Genomic DNA, 13,718 nt, shown 5'->3' on the forward strand with positions numbered 1-13,718 from the left:
TGAATTGGATACCTGTAGCATGCAGTCGAACGAAAGGCCTTCGACATGACAATTATGCCAAATTGGTATTACTGATCTCAGCCCAGTATTCATCAGCATGTGATATCTTGTCAAAACTGGCCTATATGTTGAATAGAACACTAATTTCAGTACAATAACCACTAGCCATTCTATCTCGCTACGCTCGATGTCGGCGTCGCCCTGCGCGACTTTTCTGAGATATTGTCGTTGCAAAAGACGTCTTCATGAGATAAAGCTCCCCAAAAAAAAGCAATTGCGCTAAGCAATTGTCCTTACAATTCCATGATACCCATTTAATCATCATTGTCATCATCATTGTCATCATCATTGTCATCAACAGAAAGGTATTTAGGTCAGCTAGCAGCAATGCCACCGCCGCCAAAATCGATTTAAACTCAGTTTACTTTTTTCTGTTCAAGATTGGACAGATTTTGTTTTTTTTCGACTTCTTTAATCTATTTTATGATATTTGACTATATAAACTGTAATGATCGCCTTATGCTTCTTAATACATCCTTGAAGTACTTTTCAAGGCGCTTCCAATGGTGCTAACTTTAACAAGTGTTTTGACTGAAATCACTGAGCAATTTAATAAAATATGAAATGAGGTCTTTAGTGAAAATAGCCATATTTTGCATATGAAAGCCTCATAAAAGTGGTTTCAGAGGTTGCGTTGAATCGAGAGAAACATTTTGATTTATTATGTACCATAGTAAAAGTCTTCATTTTTCAAGGTGAAAAACGCGATCGTTTGATTTTCCAAGAAAACCATGAGGTACCCCTCATGCTTTTTGGTCGATTTTTGGCCATGTTTTTTGGGTCCTCAAAAAGTTGAGCAAAGGTGTCAGGAAGTTACTAATACTCGAGTACAATTGTTTGGCATTATTCCGGCGGCTCAGAAAGGTCTACATGTCAAGATATGAAGGCTTAAAAGCTGTCAAGTTTGGTTATGTTTTTGCTTTGTAGCTTTTATTTTCATGGCATGAATGACATCTTTGGTAGCTGAGATCTTCTGAAAGGGCAGTTCTGCAGCCTGTGCAAACTCTAATTCGAGTAGAGGCGTATTGCTTTTGGCAAAGCTGATTCGTGTAAATTTTGATGCGATATATTGTTGTTAAGCTTATTAATAATATATGAAAAGCCGAATTTGCTGCTTGAATACTATGGTTTTTCACCTTCGCCTCACTACGGTAAAACGCTCTTATAGGTCAATCTTTACCAAATATTGAATTAGATGCGTTATGTTCTTGGAGAGGGGCTCCTGACCTCTGATTGGTTACTCTGGCGCTTTTTTTTTCATAGTTTTTCAGTATTTACTAGAGATCTTTCTTCATTTCAATCCGCTTTTCCTATTTTTTCCGCATTGAATTATGAGCAACTCAATGGAGAAACATGTTACGGAATTCATGATTACCGAGAATAATGGCTCGTTCTCCTCTGGTGCGGCAAAGCGCATTGTCGAAAGTGAGGGCATGATACTGGACTGCAAAGCAACGCACTAATATTTTCACCAGTTGTCAATGAAGAGGATGCCAAGTCTAATTTACTGTCATTGATCCAGTCGCTTGGAGAGTATCTTACGCATGAAGACGACAGTTTGCGGGCAAAAGGTAATAACGACTCCAGTGATGAATTTGGTATGACTAATCCAGGTTACTAGCTACTTCTTTGCTGTCATATACGTTGGAGCATGTAGAGCAGGAGAAATTGAATGAGGCTGCAGGTATTTGCGAGATGACTTATGGATGAAAGGGGTGAAGGGATCTAATTGTGGTCTATTAGTATCTGTTTTGGTCAATTTTTACTGCAGTCGCTTATCAGATCTAGCTAGCGTTCCCAATCTCATGTCGGGATTAGTGGCACTAACAAGCAAATTTGATGGTTTCAATGCTGCCTGTACAAACACCATCGTTTCAAGGTAGTATTCTAGGAGAAGGACTATTTGTGAACTAGGCATTAAGATGGCTTGTAGTCTCGGAAATGACATTCAGGTTCAGTCATTTGCACACGTTACCAGAAATGCCGCATTCAAGGTATTCGAGAACCTTTTGGAAAAACACAGCCAGCATGTGAAGTCGATCACAAACGAGTTCATTACAGTGTTCATCCAGTCCATTACAAATGAAAAGGATCCTCGCAATTTAATGTCTGTTTATACAGTGATTCAGAAGATTGTCAAGCTGTTGGATATCTCGCAACACGTGGAAGAGCTCTTCGCAGCTACATTTTGCTACTTTCCCATTACATTTCGTCCTCCACCCGACAACCCGTATGGAATCACAGCCAAGGACCTCAAGTTGAACCTGAGAAAGTGCATGGCCTCCACTCCCTTGTTTTCAGAATTTGCATTGCCATTATTGCTGCAAAAAATGTCTACAACATCTGGAAGCGCAAAAAAGGACTCGTTGGAGACCATCACAGCATGTGCCTCCGTATACCCACCCAAGGACATTTTAGCAGTTGGAAGCAAGCTCTTGGATGCTATTAAAATTGAAATCATTAATGGTAGTCCTGACCCAGGGCTGAGAGATCCATCTCTAAATGCCATTCATGCCATCACGAAGGCCATCACCAGCGACAGCACCTCCAAAGAAGACGATGTCACCAAAGTGTTGAAGCCTCTTGTGGATGATTGCGTCCATTTACTAGGCGAGTTGGAGGAAGATACTGTTAAACCGGCCAGTTTGATTTTGAGATCCATTGCCTCTGCTTCTGGTAAGTGCTTCATCTTGTACTGTTATGCGTATGATACCTATCAATCTGATAGCATTTGCATACACATTAATTGAGAGCACCGTCTTGCCTCTATTGCTGCGTCAATACAGAACTCATGATGCCATACCCGACCGTTATTTGATTTTGTGTACTATGGTTGCCATTATCCAAGCTCGAAAGATTGTATACGGTGCTGCTACAGGCAGTGATGATGGCATTGAAGTTGGTCATGACTCGATACTCGTATCCTACAAGAGCAAGTTTGTAGAGATCTTTTCTCATGCTATCAATACGTCAAAAGAGCACCCTGAGATTAGACTGATGGGTACTCTAGGTTTGGGATTGTTGTGTGTGTTGAAGAACTTTTTGACTCGCAGTGAGGTAAGCATTTTCTGGCATTGAGACAATGGGATTAGCGCTCACTAGCACAACTTATATTAGAGAGCTGTGAGCGTTCAGGCACTAAGTCTCTTTCTTGAAACAGAAGAAGAAGATAGACTGAGAATGTCTGTGGAGATGTCTTTGATGGAGATCTCTAGTTTTGATGCTAGTCTTGTCAGGGACATCACAGTGCCTGTTCTTATCAACCTTCTACCCGATTTCTCGTCCATGGATGGCAACACCAACATAGACATCGTACCTTATAAGTTGACTTTGGCGACTATCAACAAATTATGTATACCACCCACTATTTACGAGGCCACTGAGCAAGAATTGCTGACCAAGTTCTTGTACATTTGTAGCCATAGTATGTTACTAATCTGAGCAATACATAAAAATGCATCTAACATAGTCTATAGATCAGGACAAACGGTATGCACGAGAGATTATTTCGACTCTATTGACGCTTGTTCGTACCAAAGACAGTGACAAACAACCAGACATCAAAGCGTGCTCAGAAACATTGCTGCCCAAATTGTTCGCTTCTGTCGTTTCTGCTGTTACGGATGAAACTGCTGATCCAAATCAAGTTATTATACTTAGCGACGAGATCTTGGAAACAGTCAATCTTATCCTTTTGACTGTGCTCAAAAACCTTGGCACATCGTACGTATTTCAAGCAGAATGGTCTATTAACTGAGAGCTAATTTACCCTAGTGAGCAAGAAAAGTATGCAGTTCAAGCCTTTAGCTACTTCAAAGACCTTGATCTCAATCCCCTTGGCCTGAAAGCAGCACCCACTTTTTGCCCTCTCTCTGCTCAAGCCAGCAAACCCCAAGCAGCTTGTACACAGCTATTTGCTACAGTGATCGCTTCATTCAGAAAGAATGTCACTTTGCCTATTCAATCCAATGAGTCTTTCCTGGATGAGATTGTGGGTGAGGCCTTGAAAAGTACACATGAGAAGCAAATTCTTGCATTTTCAAGAATCATAGCATCTGTTATCAACAAGTGGAAGGATGATGTTTCATTCCAAGCTTACCTGGACACTTTGAAATTAAGATTAGAGCAGCTAGTAGAAGCCAAATCACAGCCAGCACTGTCCATTTACATTTGGGTGAGGTTGCAACAGTCATTTGGAACGACGAGACTCTAACAAAACCTGTATCTAGGTTACGAAAGCGCTTGTTACTCGAGCACACAAAAAGAATGCTGACATGATTGACTATCTGATCAATGTGATCCCAGATCCTGTTGTTGGAAAGCATGCCTCAAGCGGATTTGACATACTCATTGGCGATGACGCCTTATGTTTGAATAAGCAGTGCTATGCCAACATCTCGGTAAGAATACCTGGAATTGCAGTGTGTGATACATGTATTAAATCTCATCATTGCACAGTTTTTGTACAAGCAAAAGTTCATGACCTTTGCACTTCCCAAGCTGTTGAAAAACTTTAATGCCTCCACGGAAGGTAAGCCACACGCTCAAAAACCAGACTCAAGCATGGCAACTCATTTTTGGTCATAGACGAAAAGCTGAACTTTTTGATTGCTATTGCGTATCTGTTAAAAAATGTGCCAAGATCGATTCTCATTGATGAGTTACCACCAGTAAGTCGAGATTGCACAAGAACTGGCCCATGTTCTCATTGTGTGTTCTGTAGCTTGTACCATTGTTGATAGAGTCCATGTCTTTCCCAGACACAGTGCTAAAGCTCTCCACGCTCGACTTGTTCCAATTTAGTCTTCAAGAAGCCACTGATATCATGGCAAAGCACATTCTCACACTGCTGCCTGCTTTTACATCGCTTATTGGACCTGCTGAAAAGTCCATGAAGGTGAGAATATCAGCACTGAAATGCATTGGCCTCATCTCCACAAACATATCCAGAGATGTCGTGTTGCCATATGTAAAAGATACGCTCAAGGCCATTGCAGTTCCTCTAGACGACAAGAAGCGACTTGTGAGAAGACAAGCCGTAGAATGCAGAGAAAGCTGGTATCTCATAGGGTCAAAATAGATATTTAAATGTATAATAAAATGTTTATTCTGTAATATTCTATGTACAAACTAGTATTCTATTAGATACTATTATCGTGTTGATGTAAAATGCTAATTAGATAATGAAGGAGAGAGAGAGAGAGGGAGAGAGAGGGAATATGGAAATGCTCAAGCAGTGATGGCGTTTTGTTGTTGAATGCTTTGTGCTTCTCTCTTCTTTTTGGATGCCATGAAAGCAGCACGCATCTTGAAGTAATCCTTGTGGAGACCGCATTCAGTCTTTTGCTGACCAGACCAGCGACCCGATCTTTCGTCACCGTTGGCAGGAGCATGAGTAGAGTGCCAATCACCAATAGAACGGTAACCTTGATCAACCAAAGCATTGTAGGGAACTTCATTAGCACGAATGTAAGTCCAAACTTGTTGGAAATCCCAGTAAGCAAGGGGGTTTAACTTGATCAAACCAGTGCCATCTACTTCTAAAATGGGGATAGCCTCACGATCACCCTTTTGACTACGACGGCGACCAGTTATGACAGACTTGACATCAAGTTCTTCATAAGCGCGACGAGCAGGCTCAACTTTGATGAGGTAGTCATAGGAATCTTCATCAGTCTCCCATAGCTTTTGGCCGTATTCAGATTCGAATTCTTGAGTGTTTTCAGCATTCATGGGCTTGTAGACTTTGAGGGGGACATTGTAGGTAGTTTTGCAGCGTTCAGCGAGGTCCAATGTCTCTTTGAAGTGGTAGAGCGTGTCCAGGAAGATCAATGGCACAATGTGAGGTTGATTGCGGTCGACACTGATTTTGTTAATCATATCAAGAGTAACAAGACCAGTCAAGCCAAAAGCTGTGGTTTGGTAGAGGTTGGGTAGACAATTAATGGCCCATTCAAGGACTTCTTTGGGTTCCAATGTTGCAAGATGTTCATTCAAATGTTTCAAGGTCTCTGGAGTCAAATCAGCGCTTGATTGGATTCTACTGTTGGTTGTGCTAGCAGGCATTTTTCTAATTGTTTTATTAAAAGATGAAGAGAAGACTCGTTGAATAGAATACAGCATTGCTTTTATACTGTCTGTCTTTTTGTTCTTGGGTCATAGCATTGCTCAAAGCCAATAAGGTAGCAATAGTATGGTGTTAGAGATGATTCTTTGGCCAATGATATCCAATTGAAATGGCGAAATAAACAGAATACTCTCGTCAACGAGCCTTCTCGAATCCCATTAACAGGTCTGAGTCGTAATCATGGCTAATGTGCGACCAAGATAGCTATACCGTTGGATTATAAATACATGCTTTCAAAAGATGGATGAGTAATTCATGGAGTTTGCTTGGGAATCAGCTCTTGCTACCAGTGGGTTCTATTGTTCGATCATTTCATAGTCCGTTGGGATATTCATGCTCATGTCGCCATTACTTATCGATCCCCAATGGCACAGCATAGGAGGAGCATTGTCAGCAGAAGGCCATGCTCAAGCACCATCTCCCTCAAACGCTTGTAACTGCCCATCTTGCATAGATACGGATTGTACCGATTTCAAACCCAAGCTGCACCCTTCTTCATCTGGGCAAAATTACATCAGGTCGCGTCATTTTGTTGATCCTTTGTCATTGGCTTGCTTGATCTATCCTACTGTACTTTTTCGATACAACGCAATCATGATCTACAGATTATCTAGCTCCATGTTCCATTTATTGACAATGAAGCTCTTTGCATCATTCTTGAAATAAGTGATGACTTAAGCTTGGAAACAAAAGGTCTATCACAACCAACAGCTTTCGACATTTGAGCAATGGAAAACTCCATAGCCTCATAGCATCATGGCTGAACTTTTAGTAGATTTTAGTACTTGATTGAGGAGCAAGGCTCTGTTACGAATGTAGTCGATACAGCTAATATAATTCAAGCAAGCCAACATTTAAAGCTCCCTTAATCTTGTTACTGAGTCAATAACACAGTGAATTTTACCATGAGGAAGAATATGTCGTCCAATTCTGTATTTTCATATATAAGCAGTGTTTCGAGAAGAAAACTGAGCGCTTGGTCTATTTCTTACAATGCGTGCTATTCTTTTCAAATTAGACCTGTGCTATATGCCTTTTCTTGATATATATATATATATACTCTGTCTCAACAATCTATGCTAATGGAGAACTAGAGATGAAAGCTTATGTAACCGCAACCAGAGGTTATTCAGCAACTGGGCAAAACCATTTTGAATCTCTATTTTGTACGAGTACATAGCTCAAAGTCTTCGCCTCTAAGTAAGATTTAGTTGACTGATGCCAATGTTTAGATATAGCGAGACGCAATCTTATCAATGCTTGCTACGGATGCGCCTGTCCTTCCAAACGATCTTGTTTTTAGGACCATTTCTCAGACTCTTTGCAGTCGAGCCGTAGAAGCGAGAAACTCAATGGCCATCAAAAGCATGCGAACCATAATCCGTTAGTCAAGGTTCATAGACGTGAGCATTAAACCAAATTGCTAGTGTCGAGATTTCCTAATCAAAGACCATGGCACATGTTGCTTAGGTCCCCGTTTTTCTGAGGCAAAGGCAAGCACAGCATAGCCTACTGATAAATGATTGAACCACACTATAGTTTTACATTGCACCAGCACTCGATTAGACATTAACAATTTAGGAACTGCTTGAGCTTGACTTTCTATCTATACGACAAGAAGATTTCCACGTTAGTCATGATAGACACGTCATACAGTGTCTCCCAACTTGCATCTCTTCCAGAATTCATAGTGCCAACTGCAGTTCTGGTACCTATGTAGTCCAAATCACGCTTCGCTGTGATGACTCAAGTGGCTTATAGTTCAAGAGGAGCTGGTGCTCGTTACATCTTGCCGCTTTCCGGCACTGTGGAGCACTGACCCAAGGTAAAATTGTCACAAATGCTTCGGGCGGGCTGCAGTTCACGCAGAGGTGTGGCAATTCTCAAGCCCAAAAGAGACATCCAAGTTGGCAATTATATAGACCTTCCTTTTTTATCAGATTTCATCATGGGTAAGGGCATACAACATTGGAAGCGAAACAGAGTAGAGAGATAGATGTAGCGAGTGAATAAATGGAGGAGAAGGAGAAGGGATGTAGAATGTAGATGGATGGATTCGAGTCGATTTCATTGCACTATGGGATGGATGGACAACTTTCCAGATATTAAGGGGCACTGTGGATGATATACACTTTTGTCGATGACAGATGATGCTAACACAAACACCTTACAACGACTATAGGTAAGGGACAACCTAGAGGTTTGAACGCAGCTCGTAAGCTCCGTATTCACCGTCGTGACCAACGTTGGGCCGATAAGGCCTACAAGAAGAGAGCTATTGGTACCGCTTTCCGTTCTTCTCCTTTCGGTGGTTCTTCTCACGCCAAGGGTATCGTCCTTGAAAAGATTGGTGTTGAAGCCAAGCAACCTAACTCTGCTATTCGTAAGTGTGTTCGTGTTCAACTCATCAAGAACGGTAAGAAGGTTACTGCTTTCGTTCCCAATGATGGTTGTTTGAACTACGTTGATGAAAACGACGAAGTTTTGATTGCCGGTTTCGGTCGTAAGGGTCGTGCTATTGGTGATATTCCTGGTGTCCGTTTCAAGGTCGTCAAGGTTGCTGGTGTCTCTCTCCTCGCTTTGTACAAGGAAAAGAAGGAGAAGCCTAGATCTTAAATATTCTCGCTTTGCCCTCCTCTCGTTTATGTTTATTTACTGTGCTCTATAGTAAATAAAGAATCACATATATTTTTATATAGTCAATTGGATGCGTGTTTTTATTGTACATCTATGGTAGATCAAGGTGGAAATATGGATGGAATGATTCGACTGGCAGTGGAGACGAGAATGTCTCATGTGTACATGTCGGAATTCAGCCATTGTAGTAGGTCGTGTAGAGTATTTGACGCTAAACTCAACGAAGTGTATAATGTGAGGATATCGTCATTTGGATCAAGAAGTAAGGTGCTGTGCCGCATAAGCAATGCCAGTGAGGACTACACCTAACCGCCAAAGACGACCCCACACGTTCTCCATGCCTTTTGCGGGTTTGCCAGGCACCGAATCATCGCCAGCCGCTCTACGTCTATGCGCCGCCTTTTCCACTCGTTGTCTCCGTCTATGCTCTTCGTTTTCATAGTGCTTATTATAATGTTCATTGTAATTGAATCCACCACCACCAGCCGTTGATTGTCGCATTCTCTCTGCCTGCTCTTTTGCACTCGCTGAGCCAGTGCTTCTCGGCCGTCTGTTTCTAAAATGCCATGCCTGTGTGTTGCCACCACTGCCGCCTGCTCTCGAGTATTTTGCCATGGGATTGCTGTAATGGGCATCGTCTCCACCACCACCGCCGCTGGAGCGTTCATAATCGTACTTTTTCTTACTGGCTTCATTGCCCAGCACAGCATAGGCGTCATTGATCTCCAGGAACAGCTGATGCGCTTCCTTGTTGTTTGGGTTCAAGTCTGGATGATACTTTTTGGAGAGTTTGTAATAATTGGCTTTGATGGTTCTTTTGTCGGCTCTTTCATTTAGCTGCAAAACGTCGTAAAAATTTCTCTTTTGTCTAGAGATGGAGGAATGGAATGATCGTTTGAGTAGAAACATGGGTGTTGGTGTTTTTGTGTGGAGTACAAGAAAAAAAGAGAATTAATAGTAAACTCTAATTTTTTGATGATGTTTTGATTTGATCATCTGGTTTGGGTCTCCGGGCGCCTATATACTCATGCTAAATGATGATTTCATGCTGATGAGTCCTAGCATATAATAAGGCGCATTGCATAGGTCGCTTGGATCCATGAAGATAGTTGAGTTTTGATAGACACACAATCTATTATAAATTGCTCATGTATCTAGGCTACCAGTAATCAAAATGTTGCAGTTGTATTTTATCTGATCCTTCTGATCATCTGATTACAAATTCATCCCTCGAAGGACATGCTATCATCTGTCACTCATTAGATTTATTATAATGGTTATATACACATGTTGTTAGATTTTAGCCAAGCTGAGTAGGTGGCTCGATTTCAGGTATACCGCGATAGGCAAACTGAGGTGCTTGAAATGCCTCTAAATCACTTTGCTTTGCATTGGATGACATATCGGCCCCTGTGTTCATTGAGCTGGGAATATTGCTAGCTGGTGCTGCTGCTGAACCAAATGCATTTGTTGTAGTCGATGCTGGTATGCCAAAGGCTCCCATAGTTGTGTTGCTTGTACTTGCAAGGGCAGATGTTTGTCCAAATGCTCCACCTCCTAAAGCACTTGTTGAACCAAATGCAGACGTGGGTGCTGTCGTTGATCCAAAGGCAGGCGTCGAAGAGGAAGCTCCAAAAACTGACGTGCCACTACCTAAAGCACTTGCAGATCCAAAAGCTGAGCCGCTTCCTAATGCGCTTGTTGATCCAAAAGCTGATCCACCGCCAAATGCTGAGGGCTTTGCGGCGGCTGCTCCAAAAGCAGAAGGTTGTCCAAAGGCCAAGGTGCCTCCACCCAAGGCACTGGTCGAGCCAAAAGCTGACCCTCCTCCCAATGCACTGGTTGATCCAAAAGCTGACCCGCTGCTTCCTAATGCACTTGTTGAGCCAAAGGCGGATCCACCACTTCCTAACGCGCTTGTTGAACCAAATGCAGATCCATCACCAAATGCTGAGGGTTTTGCGGCTGCTGCGCCAAATGCAGAAGGCTGTCCAAATGCTGATACACCGCCTCCGCTTCCAAAAGCACTGCTACTGCCTCCACCAAATGTGCTTGTAGTTGAACTTGATCCAAATGCACCGCCTGTATTTGTGAATGGAGCAAAAGGCGCATTGTTGGCAGCGCCACCGAATGGACCCGAATGGTTTGATTTCTCCTTTTCGTAATGTTGAATAGCACCGGATGGATTATTGATGATGGCATTGACTTGGTTCTCGACCTGGTTGAAGGCCTGTTCATAGCTAGCAAGCTGTTAAAAGGCGTTAGTTGTCGTATCTATTGAGATAAGTATATGAAGCATACATATTGGCTAGTGTTTCCTGTTGTACGCATACTGGTATAGTAGGCAAGACGATCTTCCTCGACACTTCTGTCCACTCCTACAATCAAGTTAGGCTCTTCTTTAGCTGGGCCATAGACACTGAGTTTCCATTGAGGACGCTCTTCCGTCAGATTTTGCTTTAATGAAGTTTCGCTATCAGGATGGATTAGCCATTGAATTATCTATATCAAGACATAACCTACTTGTATTTGCTCGTGCCAGCTGCCGCTGTCTGTGTGTTGCTGCCCCATTTGTTTTGTGGTGAAATGTGCTCATATGTGCATCTATTGCCGTTTCGACAACTGCCTGAAGCAAAAAATTTACAAATGGCCATATTTTGTTGTATAACCCAAAAATGCCTTTTCACTGCTTATCTTGCGTATTCGTACTTGAATTTTAGCAAGCAACTCCAGACAGTCACCCTATGAGCTCCCTGTATTTGTCGTTGGAGCTACCAGATGAGACCCTAGATCTCAGGTTGAGTCATTGCATCCATGGTTGCTCTACTTACAAGAAATCCCGTCCATGTTGATAGACATTTGACGGCCTAAAAGAGCCCCAACGCCACTTTAAGAGGGCGTAGCATTGGCATGCTGGATACACTGTGCAAACTGCAATTCTTGACGTGCTCCGAGCATTCCTAGCATCTGGTGAGAAAAAGCTATTCCTGTCCTCATGTTATACCATCTGTTAAAATCCCGGTTGCAAGAAATCCGCATCGAAAATGTGATGGATTACTTGATCAGGAACCAAGCGAAGATCATTTTACCTTTGCACTACCGAGAATTGAAATCATCTCCTTGATCCAATGTAACACTAATAATACAAAGTCTATTTCTGATTCTCTATCTTATGGCTGCTACTGAAGAGGCCTCTTTTCTTATTTCTCTCTCTCCTTCTCATTCATTTTAATCTCTCCAGTCCTTTACCATGTCATCTAAATCCACTACTGATGGAATTCAAGCTGCTGCTGCTGGTGCTGCTGCTGATGCCGTAGAAACACCTTCTGCCAAAGCTGCAGCTGCTGATGATAAAGCTGCTGCTGCTGATGATAAAGCTACTGCTGCTGATGATAAAGCTACTGCTGGAGATGCTGCTGCTGGTGACGCCACAAAGGCTGATGAAAAGACAACAACAGACAAATTCGATAATGCAACTACAGCTGAACCTAAACCAACAACAGCTGCACCCAAGCCTACTACAACAGCTGAACCTGCACCAGCGATCACTACACCTAAACCAGCTGCTACAACAACTGCTGCACCGAAGCCATCTTCTACTGCTGCTGCCGTTGCCTCATCTTCCAGCAATGTTGTTGTAGCTCCTATTACTTCAAGCGCATTAGTTCCTACATCTTCTTCGTTAGCATATCCCTCATTACTGACTACTTCTGGTGTCAGCAGCATCACATCGGGCTTGCCCAGCGCAACAGCTTCCAGTACACCTAGCAACGACAGTTCATCCAATACAGGATTGATTGCTGGCATTGCTGGCGGTGTGGGTGCCATTGTTGTTTTAGGTGCTATTGCATTTTTCATGATTCGTCGTAGTCGCCGTAGAGCAAGAAGAAGTACCAGAGCGAGTCGCACTATGGATGAGCTTTTCTCTCCTAATGGTACTGCACCTGGTTCCGGAGACGTCTATCGCAGTAATACAACCGCAACACGCGGTATGGGTGCTGGCGTGGCTCATGAAAACTGGGATACGCATCCATCAGAAAGAGGATTTCAGGTTGCAACAGACGACTATCATAATCAGCAGCAAGTTGTTTCGCCCACCATGGCTTATGTAGCTGGTAATGCTGCTGGTCAGTACTACGAGCCTCATCAACAACAATACCAAGAGCCTGTATATTCTCCTCAAGCGCAACATCAAGAAGCTGCCTACTATGATCCTCATCAAGTTCAACAGCAGCCTGTATACTCGCCTCAAGCACAGCATCAAGAAGCCGTCTACTACGATCCTCATCAACCTCAGCAGGTACCAGAGATGTATGATCCCAATTATCCTCAACAAGGTCAAGAAGTCTATCATGATCCTCACTACCAACAGCATCAGCAAGATGTATACCAAGATCCTAACTATCAACAGCATGGTCAAGAAATGTATCATGATCCGAATTACCCTCAACAAGGACAACAACAACAACAACAACAACAACAACAAGGCTATTATCCAGATCAGCATGACCAAGCGTATGATGCTCAACATCAGCAATATCAATACCAAGATCAAGCCTATGTTGCTAATGACTATCAGCAACCACAACACAGTGGTGCTGTGGTAGCAAGCCAACAACACAGTGGTGCTGTGGTAGCAAGCCAACAACAACAGCAGCCATACAGACTCTCACTAGATTTGGGAGGTCAACAACCGGGCAATTTTATTGCAAACACTGACTACAGCAACACTTCACAACAGCAGCCTCATCAGCCTCAACAACAACAACCTCATCATTAATACTAAATGAAAAATAAATGTACATGTGTTCAATTATCTCCATATTTTATCTTTATCTCCCTTACTCTATAACCCACTTCTTTACATACATATTACATACAACTTTATATACAA

The 13,718-nt window shown here is 42.5% G+C and overlaps 6 protein-coding genes across 6 annotated transcripts; 3 read left to right on the plus strand and 3 right to left on the minus strand.

Annotated features, from left to right (window-relative positions):
- Positions 1–1,391: 1,391 nt before the first annotated feature.
- On the plus strand, positions 1,392–5,140 carry ATG20_1 (Sorting nexin, cytoplasm-to-vacuole targeting pathway/endosomal sorting; the record flags this gene model as incomplete). The annotated part of the gene is made up of 13 exons (XM_064820774.1): positions 1,392–1,485; positions 1,536–1,631; positions 1,682–1,744; positions 1,804–1,939; positions 1,994–2,736; positions 2,789–3,117; positions 3,178–3,484; positions 3,537–3,783; positions 3,835–4,234; positions 4,290–4,460; positions 4,519–4,591; positions 4,648–4,730; positions 4,784–5,140. 13 exons carry the CDS (start codon positions 1,392–1,394, stop codon positions 5,138–5,140), a joined length of 3,099 nt encoding a protein of 1,032 aa, XP_064684694.1.
- A 149-nt stretch (positions 5,141–5,289) lies between these two features.
- GDH2_2 (NAD-dependent glutamate dehydrogenase) lies at positions 5,290–6,126 on the minus strand (the record flags this gene model as incomplete). Its single annotated transcript, XM_064820775.1, has 1 exon — positions 5,290–6,126. One exon carries the CDS (start codon positions 6,124–6,126, stop codon positions 5,290–5,292), a length of 837 nt encoding a protein of 278 aa, XP_064684695.1.
- A 2,009-nt stretch (positions 6,127–8,135) lies between these two features.
- ATC70_001380 (uncharacterized protein) lies at positions 8,136–8,803 on the plus strand (the record flags this gene model as incomplete). Its single annotated transcript, XM_064820776.1, has 2 exons — positions 8,136–8,139; positions 8,370–8,803. The coding sequence occupies 2 exons, from the start codon at positions 8,136–8,138 to the stop codon at positions 8,801–8,803; spliced, it is 438 nt and encodes a 145-aa protein (XP_064684696.1).
- A 276-nt stretch (positions 8,804–9,079) lies between these two features.
- ATC70_001381 (uncharacterized protein) lies at positions 9,080–9,733 on the minus strand (the record flags this gene model as incomplete). The annotated part of the gene is made up of 1 exon (XM_064820777.1): positions 9,080–9,733. The coding sequence occupies one exon, from the start codon at positions 9,731–9,733 to the stop codon at positions 9,080–9,082; it is 654 nt and encodes a 217-aa protein (XP_064684697.1).
- A 391-nt stretch (positions 9,734–10,124) lies between these two features.
- ATC70_001382 (uncharacterized protein) lies at positions 10,125–11,478 on the minus strand (the record flags this gene model as incomplete). Its single annotated transcript, XM_064820778.1, has 3 exons — positions 10,125–11,072; positions 11,126–11,297; positions 11,348–11,478. The coding sequence occupies 3 exons, from the start codon at positions 11,476–11,478 to the stop codon at positions 10,125–10,127; spliced, it is 1,251 nt and encodes a 416-aa protein (XP_064684698.1).
- Positions 11,479–12,074: 596 nt separating this feature from the next.
- On the plus strand, positions 12,075–13,604 carry ATC70_001383 (uncharacterized protein; the record flags this gene model as incomplete). Its single annotated transcript, XM_064820779.1, has 1 exon — positions 12,075–13,604. One exon carries the CDS (start codon positions 12,075–12,077, stop codon positions 13,602–13,604), a length of 1,530 nt encoding a protein of 509 aa, XP_064684699.1.
- Between the last annotated feature and the right edge of the window lie 114 nt (positions 13,605–13,718).

This window comes from Mucor velutinosus (genome assembly GCF_035048745.1).
Source record: "Mucor velutinosus strain NIH1002 chromosome Unknown tig00000041, whole genome shotgun sequence".
NCBI lineage: Eukaryota > Fungi > Mucoromycota > Mucoromycetes > Mucorales > Mucoraceae > Mucor > Mucor velutinosus.